The 10,114-nt window shown below is 32.0% G+C and overlaps 1 protein-coding gene across 3 annotated transcripts in view; it reads right to left on the bottom strand.

Annotated features, from left to right (window-relative positions):
• Positions 1 to 10,114, bottom strand: part of LOC106867662 (TBC1 domain family member 16) — a 92,610-nt gene that overhangs the window by 8,964 nt on the left and 73,532 nt on the right. For all 3 annotated transcript variants that reach the window (XM_052972759.1, XM_014912596.2, XM_052972762.1), the window contains 4 exons: positions 5,532 to 5,704; positions 4,130 to 4,294; positions 2,986 to 3,134; positions 1,480 to 1,614 (listed from right to left, as the gene is read on the bottom strand). In XM_052972759.1, the coding sequence (XP_052828719.1) occupies positions 1,480 to 1,614; positions 2,986 to 3,134; positions 4,130 to 4,294; positions 5,532 to 5,704 (622 nt within the window). The remainder of the gene's footprint in view (positions 1 to 1,479; positions 1,615 to 2,985; positions 3,135 to 4,129; positions 4,295 to 5,531; positions 5,705 to 10,114) is intronic.

A 10,114-nucleotide genomic window follows, 5' to 3' on the forward strand; every position in this document is an offset into this window, starting at 1 on the left:
AAGGATGAGATATAAAAAATTTTGAAATAATAATAACAATGATAATAATAATCCTTTCTACTAAAAGCACAAGGCCCTATTTTTGGAAGGAGAGGACTAATCTATTACATCAACTCCAGTGTTTCACTGGTACTTAATTTATTGACCCTGAAAGGATGGAAAGGCAAAGTCAAGCTCGGCAGAATTTGAACTCGGAACGTGAAGCATTTTGCTTGGTGTGCTAATGATTCTGCCAGCTCACCACCTTAATAATAATAATAATAATAATAATAATAATAATATTTTAAAAAGATTGACATAACTCTTCACAAAGCTAAATAAACAATATGAAGAGCGTGATGTGATTGTAATAGATATTTTATTGGTTGAATGATATTTTGACATTTTGCCTGTCGAGTTCAAAATGAAAAGTGATACATAGAAATTCAAATTCAAAATTTCAATGAGGGTGACCAGCGTTCCCACATTGATGAAATGACATCATCAATTTTCAATTTTCAAGTTTACAACTGGCAAAAAGAAAAAGAAAGAAAAAAGAGAAAAAAGAAAAGAAAAGAAAAAAGAAAAGGAAAAAGAAGACTATTTAATGAAACAGTTTTGTGTAAATATGGTGAAATTCTCTTGTCATTTTATTCATCCCTTCAGGGTGTGATGTTCATAGCTCACAAACATATTTCTCCTCATGCATTTTGAGGACTGACAGTGTAGCAGATTCAGAATATTTTCCGAGAATATGCACTTTCAAGTCCTTTTCAAAATTGCAACTGGTCTAATGTAAAATGTTTGGCAAGTTCTGTCGAACTGCTGTTATTGAGCCTGACATCATATCTGTGCCCACTGAAAATATTCAGAATCTGTTATACTGTCAGTCCTCAAAATGCATGAGGAGAAATATGCTTGTGAGCTATTAACATCACACCCTGAAGGGATGAATAAAGTAACAGGAGAATTTCATCATATTTACACAAAACCGTTCCATTAAATATTCTTCTTCTTTTTCCTTTTCTTTTTTTTCTTTTTGCCAGTTGTAAACTTGAAAATTGAAAACTGATGATGTCATTCCATCAACGTGGGAATACTGGTTGCCCTCGTACAAATTTTGAATTTGAATTTCTATAATTTTGAATTTCTATGTATCACTTTTCATTTTGAACTCAACAAAGACAGGCAAGCTGTCAAAATATCGTTCAACCAATAAAATATCCATTGTAATTTCATTGCGCTGTTTGTATTGTCTAATAATAATAATAAGAATAATAATGATAATGATGATGATGATGATGATATATCATCTTCTTTGAGGCTCACTGTTTATGTTATTACTATATCATAACTTGTCCCTTTCATCTGTAGAAAAATCAAAACAAAAACAATGGATGAAGTTTCCATTGTACATAGAATTTCTGACATACTGCCATAAAATACAATGACATTTGAAACCAAAAAAGAATTTATATTTTAGGAAATAAAACAACTCACTTTAAGACCTCAATATTTGGATTATTTTCTCCCTTGAAATAAGGATGACTACGATCAGTTCGAACAACATCTTTTTCAACGGTACATTGGATATTTCGCCAGAAGTCACGGTATTCCTCTTCACTCATTGTTTCTCTGAAATAAAAAAAAAACGATATTGGATAAAATATCGATATATTTTTATTTGTTTGAAAACCAAATGTAACCAAATAAAACACTTTTGAAAAAAAACATCTCTCAATAGTAATATTGGTTTCAAATTTTGGCACAAGGCCAGCAATTTCAGGGGGGTGGTAAGTTGATTACATTGATTCCAGTGCTCATCTGGTATTTATTTTATTGGCCTTGAATGGCTGAAAGCAAAGTCAACCTTAGTGGAATTTGAACTCAGAACTTAAAGACAGACAAAATGCTGTTAAGAACTCTGCCCTGCATGCTAATGATTCTGCCCTGCATGCTAATGATTCTGCCAGCTCGCCACCTTATTTCAGCTGTAATATTAATTACTTGTTGAGCCCCAAATTAGTCCTGATCAAGCAGACCACCTAAGATTAAAGACATTCCAAATGCAATCATCTAATTTTTTTTCTAAGCACACACTGTGCATCCTGGACTAGATTATTCAATACATGCTTCTTTTCTGATATGTAATAAGGTGTGATTTAAAGGAGAATCAACTGCTATTTCTAATGGTTACTGCAACTGAATAGATTCCATTTAATGGGAAATTTTCAATTGAACAGGGGAGCTCTCATTAAAGGGAATCTGTTCGGTTAGACTAAGTGTGTGAAAAATTTCATTCTTTACTATAAAAGCTACATCAAATATACAATCAAACAACACTCCATGACATGGTGACTTTATTCCCTTTAGTTAATCTAGGATATATTTTTTTTATTCAACTTGAAAGGGAAATCAGTTTGGACATCATATTGCTACCATGTTGCAGCACCATATTGCTATCATGCACATTATCAATTCTATTATTTCTTATCTCTGTTAAAATAACCATTTAAATCCCATATTTTTGGCATTAGGAAGGGCATCCAGCTGTAGAAACCTTGCCAGATTAGATTGGAACCTGGTGCAGCCTTCTGGTACGCCAGCCCTCAGTCAAACCGTCCAACCCATGCCAGCATGGAAAGCAGATATACATTACATTGAATTAAAATCCCATTACCAAACAAAAACAATAACATAAGTACTAAATGATTTGTGCATTGCTTTTCTTTTTATTGATGCTATATTGATAAATCTGATTTATTTAAGCTTCTGTCATGAATCAATGTAATTAACACCCTTTAAAATATCTTATACATAGGATGTTGGCAAAATAAATCGCTTACTGACAGATTTAATAAAAAGTTCTGGAAGAATTTAGTAAAGTAATTTTGTCGTAGCTAAGTTGCAGTTTGGAATATAACTTATCAAAAAGGGTTTTACATAGCACAATGAAAGGAGGAGGTTTTAATAGACACACACACACACACACACATATATATATACCTGAGTTTACGTATATCTTGATACTGAATAAATTTGTCATTTCTTATATGTTCACGATCCAAAAATGTAGAATCAAAAGGATAATAATGTAATAAGAAAGGCCATGCTTCATGTCTTAAATTAGCTTCAACACCACCAAAGAATATTGCCTAGCAAAAAGAAAGGAAAATAATGTGTGTTACAAGTAATTAATATTAACAAAATTGTTGCACGAATACACAAGTATAATTAATAGAATAAGGAGGAAAAATTAATAAAAATAACGAGAATGTAGATTTGAAAATTCATGGCAGTAATATAAATGTTACAAAGGGTCTTACATAACATAATGAAAGGGAGTTTTAATTTAATTATGAACAGTTTAAAATAAGAGATTTTGTCTCAGATAAGTTCATATCAAAGTGGTTAGGAGATGCTGTTACACAGACAATCATACATTTTTTGAAATCATTGTAAGTAGATATTTGCTGCCGAGGTACAGCAATAAATAAGTTAAGTCAGAACTGTCAGATGTGTAATGTTAACTCATAAGGCATAGTAAAGAAAATTAACTGGAGAAGTGATTTGGTAACAATAGCATTAGCTGATGTATGCAAGAAAAATGCATTGGTGTGGATATTTAACATCATATGCTTATTACAAGGTGTAAATTGACAATGGAAATTAACTGTAGTCAGCTGTTCCTTTCCCAAAACTTTGGATAGGATGCTATGCCATTGTAATATATGTTGGCTCCTTGTATCCTAAGTAAACTGAGGTAATTATATATTAAATGTTTTTCTTAGACTCCATGAAAGCCCTGAAAGTACAAACTCATCATTATTCTTATTTACCCAGATATTTTGAAGAATGGATAAATTAATGTAAAAGTATATTCAAATGTATACACCACTTATCTAAACTAAAGTAGGAGTGGACTAAGGAAAATTTGAGATGAAGTTTTAGATGAAACCTGAAAATAAAGATGATTTATGACAGAGGCTGAATAGAAAAATATGTATTAGAGACCCATATAACTCATGACAGCATGGAAAACTGGACATTAAGACCAAAATTATGATAAAAATGAAGATGATAATGATGATGGAGATAAATTAATGATGACGGCAATGAGAATATGTTAGAAAGGAAGGGAGAGAATTACCTTTCTAAGCTGAAAATCATCTTCTATTTGACCATCAATATTCATATGTTGCTGCCAAATTTCTTCTGTAACTAAACCATAGACACCTTCTTCTGGATGGCACTGACTGTCCATTAATGTAGGCTGGACAATCAGAAACTGGCGATAAGGCGATTCATCTTTACGCTGCAAACAATTTATAATTTCAAAATATCAATGATAAAGATTACAAAGATTAGAAATATCAGATCTAGTCAGTTTGGCTGCCAGCATCGAATCAGTTGAAGTTAATTTCATATTTAGTGTAATGATACTCTTTTATTGGCTAATGAATTGAAAATCATTTTCACTATAAATCAATAAATAAAGAGTTATTAGCAATTAAAGTTTGAAAATTTTGGTAATTTTAGCCAATTGTAAGCCACAGACACAGTCATGCCTGTTGCCATAGTAACAAGCAGAACATGAGAACACTTTCGTCTGTGAGAAAGCACATGTTGATAAATACATTGAAACCACTTGTTTTACCTATCTGATGGCAATTGAACATGTGAATTTATGTAGCGCAGGAGATATGAAAATTGTGATTTGTTTGAGAAATTGATTGAATGCATATTTAACTTTTGCTTTCAATGAATGTTTTTTTAAAAGTATTTAATTTGTAATGTGCTATTTTGTTTTTAGATAAATCTTTTAAGTTTGTGCTATCGCATTAAATGCATATTGAATGCTTAAAACTACAAAAAACATGTTGTTTACTCTTTCTTTTTTTTGTTAACCCGAAAGATGGTACTCACACTCAACAAGTGGAGATGATGTGGGCCTCTGTAAAGCGAGTAATAAACGACACTGTGGCACTCACCATTCTATGGTAGATTCATATCTCTGTGAATTTATGAGGTGCAGGAGATACAAAAATTGTGATTTGAGAAATTAATTGAATGTATTTCTAACTTTCATTTTTAATTTTAAAACTATTTTGTAATGTGTTACTTATTGCATGCTTAAATGTTTGTTTTTGAAGCATATTTTGTTCACTCATTTATTTTCATATATAACATATAAATGTGTACATCTTTTAGAACATTGTCATTTTATAAGATTTTGCTGGCAAATTTCAAAATTAACATAAACATTTATTTACATGAAAGAAAATTACTAGAGAACTTTCATCTAATTCTTCCAAATTTTTCTGTTAAAACTGTATTGAAACCATTTGTGGGGAAAAATTGTAATGTGTTTATTGCATGTAACGTATTGTTCATTGCATTTACATTAAATGCATATTGAATGCTTAAAACTATTTGTTTACTTATTTCTTTTTGTCACTGAGGTATGCTAAAAATAACAGCTAAATAACGTGTAAAACCAGCAATTAAAACAAGAAAAATCAAGAGATAAGAAGACTTATGTGGTTCTGTACCCTTTCTCTTGCATTTGCAAACAGGTTCCACTCTTCAAATATTGAAGCTAACTTGTCAAGTCCACTGTGATGGAAATGTAAAATTTTATACTGGCTTTCTCGGCTTGCAATGACAACTTGACCCCGCGTACACTCTCGATCGTTATAAAACAGCCGCAGAGAACGCATTTGTGCTGTAAACAAAAGATAACTATATTAGAAAATTTATAACAAAAACATCAAAAAATAAATTCCTGGAAATATTTTCAATTTTTAAATTAATTTCCTTATATCAGATGTTGTAAGTTTTAATCATGATCCTCACAAAATGATGGGAATGTTTACAAGTATAAAGATCATTATTACAAACGAAGTTGGCTCATATCAAACAATACTGATTTCTTTATTTGTAACAGAAGAAAATTAACCATGATAACATTACATTTCAACAGAAAGGAATGTATGAAATCTAACTATCTACCGTAAATCCTCAAGTATAGTCCGCCCTTGAGTATAATACGCAGGGGATTTTTTGGGGGCTGTACCTCTGAAAAACCTAAACATTGTGTATAATACGCACCCCTTCTCTAACTTGAGTCAAGGAGGTCTATATAAAGTCTTTGGTTTGTAAACGTATATACGGTAACATCCTTTATTATTCTTGTATATATAACATAATGCAAACATGTAGCTTTTTTGTGCACTTTGTTTGCAGAAAATAAAGAAATAACAGTAATAACGTCAGTGAAAAATAAATATTAAGTAAATTGCCTTTACATATTTATCACTTAGAAAATTTTGCTTAGAAAATATTTTTCATTTTTAACCTCATATATAGTACACACTAGAAAGTTTGACCTTTAAATTTTGGGAAAAAAGTGCGGATTATACTCAAGGATTTACAGTATATATTATATAATTTTGTTGGTAGTGACTTTGAAGTTACCCCAATAGTGACATTCAAATTACTTCAGTTTGAATAAGCCATCAATGTCAAAACTTGAAAGTTTCCATCAGCAAAATTATGCTAGACTCAACACATGTATTGCAAATTTTATTTGGTAAATATCCTTTATCTTTATGCATGTAAATATTTATTTTACAACATTTTATATATACATGTGTGTGTGTGTGCATGTGTGTTTGTGTGAGTGCAGGCATGGCTGTTTGGTTAAGACTTTTCACTTCTGACTGCATGGCACTTTAGGCAAGTGTTTCCTTCTGCAGGCTCAATTCAACCAAAGCTCTGAGTAGATCTTGTAGTCTGGTAGATGGAAATTGAAAGAAGCCTGTTGCATATATATATATATATATGCATACAATTATGCATGCAGTCACACATATTTATACAGACACACATGTTTAAGCACTCCGTACATTTTCCCCATGGTTATATTTATGGCTGCCAAAATACATACCAGGAACTTCATTAATACTGTTTTTATCCAAATATGCTACACAAACATTCACTCCTACCCCAGAGACAAAAAAAAAAAAAATCAATTAAGTTATATACATTCCTCCTAATTAAATGTTTAAGAGTTACTAAAGATTCTAAGAAACCCCTAATCATACCACAGATCATAGTTTTCTCAATTTGCTGGGTGTTGAAATTTAGTACTGTTTCAATACAAATTAATTTTTCTTATTATATTGGGTTCATCATTCAACTGTGGCCATGCTGGAGCATTATCTTCTAAGGTAGAGTTAATTATATCAATCTCAGCATATATTTTATTGATCTGTGGAAGATGAATGTTGACCTGGGTGGGAAATGAATTTACAATGTGAAGTGATGTAAAACGGATACAATATCAGGCTATTATCCCTCAAACCAGGAATACGTTGTACAGCTGGCATTTAACTCAACATACCAGAGAACATAATTAAAAAAAAAGTAATATTTATTCCCACTTAAATGTGGATGTTCTGTTAGAACAAACTATATTGTGGGAGGCACCATGAAAGAAACTCTCATATTGGCTTTTGGCGCAAAATGCACTCTTGTTTATATTGCTAGTGGGGAGATAAATCTCTACCACCTTCAGCACTGAGACTACTACATCACATGATTTTGACCTTCCTTAGTTTTGACAATGATGGATGCTCGACCGCTAGAGATAGCAGTGACTCATCTCTCCACCAGCAATATATAGAATAACCGTGCCCGAACAGGTGCTGGATAAATATTACCTCTCAGTATCAATACTGTCTCTGTTGCTAATATATAATTAAAAACATTTTGTTGTCAAAATTTTCTTGACAAGAAATCTTCTTAATATAGTGAAATTGTTGTCAGGTTTGTGCTTATTGAAAGTAATAAATACTAAAAGCTATTTAATTATTCTTTATTCAATAGTTTTTTTTACATGTGTCCTTTACTTTAGTCTATTATAATATATGCCTTAGAAAGACACTATATTGGGGAAACAAAATAGATTTATTATGGCACTCAATCTGGAAATCTTTAGGATATTTTACTTGAAAAGCAACAGTTCAGTAATTCGTTTAAAGCTGTAAACATTTCTTTATTTTATATTTCATGCTTTTGATGTTTCATTTAGAGGCTACACAAAGTTACACTGTTTAAACTAAAGAATAATTATTTAGCTGTGACATTGTTATTTTGATAATAACCTTTAAGTGGGATTTAGACAATATATAATCTATATTTATATAATATCCACAATTATCTAAAGCTATATTGAACTGAGGTTAAGCTACTCTTACTGACCAAAATGTAACTGAATAGTGTAAGTATTTTGTTTGAAGCCTTACCAATTTGACCAAAAATGTATGACATCATTTAATTCTACCTCCTATTTCATTCTACCAGCTTGCTGCTTTCCTTATTGATAGCAATTAAAAGGGCAGCGGATGGCAAATTCTGTAGAACAACAGGCAAAAATGTTTTTGCATTATTTATTTACTCCCTTTATATTCAGTTTTGTTTTTCATTCTTTTGGCTTTAATAAAATAAGTACCAGCCAACGAATGTGGTTACTTAAATTGATTGTGCATCTTAAAATTTGTGGCCTTAAGCCAATGTTAAAAATTAATATTTAATACATCTGTTCTTTATAAATCTTAATACTAATAGCATATTATTATACAGCATTTTAGGTTCTCATCCTTCAGGGGTGAATAATGCAAGTATCAGACAAGCATTTGGGTTGATTACATTGACTACAATCCTCCCTTCAAGTTTATGCCCTCCATCATTATCATCCTTTAATGTCTATGTTCTATGCTGGCATGAGGTGAATACTTTGACAGGATCCAATGGGTCCAAAGACTGCATTATGCTCTAATGTCAGCTTTGGCATGGTTTCTACAGCTGGATGCCTTTCCTAATGCCAACCACTTTCCAACATGTACTGTGTACTGGGTGCATTTTTGTGCTACCAGCACTAAAGGGGTTGCCATAAAGCTGGGAAAACCACAAACCATAAGATGTGTGTATGTATGAGTGTGCACGCACACGTGCATGTATGTGTGTGTATGGGTGTGTGCGCACATGTGCATGCATGTGTGTGTATAGAATTAACAGTGTCAGGCAAAATACCTTGTGGTATTTAGTTGTAATATTATAAACCATTATTCATCATCATCGTTTAACATTCACTTTCCAAACTGGCATGGGTTGGATGGCTTGATTGAAAGCTGGTAAGCTGGGGGCAGCACCAGGTTCCAATCTGATTTGGCAAGGTTTCTGTGGCTGGACACCCTTCCTAATGCCAACCACTTTGAGAGTGTAGTGGGTGCTTTTTACATGCTACCGGTTCCATGAGGCCCAACGTTCAAATGGTGCTTTTTACATGCCAATCATATATTTTATCATATCCTTATATATTCATATACTTGTATATCTATGATACTATAAGTTATCAAGAGTTATATGTAAAATCATAACTATGTGCTTAGTAATTGAGGCTGGTAAGGGCTTCAGAAACCATCTGTAATAGACTATTCAAAATAGATATCTCTAAAATAAGTAATGCCTGTTATAATTTGATTTTTTAGGAATAATTACAATATTGTGAACTGAGGTTAGTACATGTCCCTACATTAAACACTAAATTCTTCTGCTAATATTAAGTGACTTACAAATTACTTTGTGGAGATAGAAAAAAATAGTACAGTTAAAATAACAGAAACAAGTTATAATACCTAATTTGAAGAGATGGGATAACAGGTAGACTGTAATCTATATATATAAAAATGAGAATGTGTGTCTGTCTGTCTGTCTGTCTGTCTGTGTGAATCCCCAAAACTCGAGAACTACGCAACCAATTTCATTCAAATTTTACAGATGCCTTACTTAGGGTTCCAGTTGTGTTTTAGTCAAAAAAAAATTTTAACTTCTTCCAGAGTTCGAGCCCACAGCAACATAATATCTCCTCCACTATTTAAGTATTACGTGTCAAAAGTGAAACAAAAACACTAATGTCAAATACTTTCACTTTAAAAATGAAACTATTCTACTAACTGAAACAATCACATTTCGATACTGTAATGACAGATACTTTCAGAGAGAGAGAGAAAGAGAGAAAGAGAGAGAGAGAGAGAGAAAGAGAGAAAGAGAGAGAGAGAGAGAGAAAGAG

The sequence above is a fragment of the Octopus bimaculoides genome, chromosome 1, assembly GCF_001194135.2.
Source record: "Octopus bimaculoides isolate UCB-OBI-ISO-001 chromosome 1, ASM119413v2, whole genome shotgun sequence".
NCBI classification, from domain to species: Eukaryota; Metazoa; Mollusca; class Cephalopoda; order Octopoda; family Octopodidae; genus Octopus; species Octopus bimaculoides.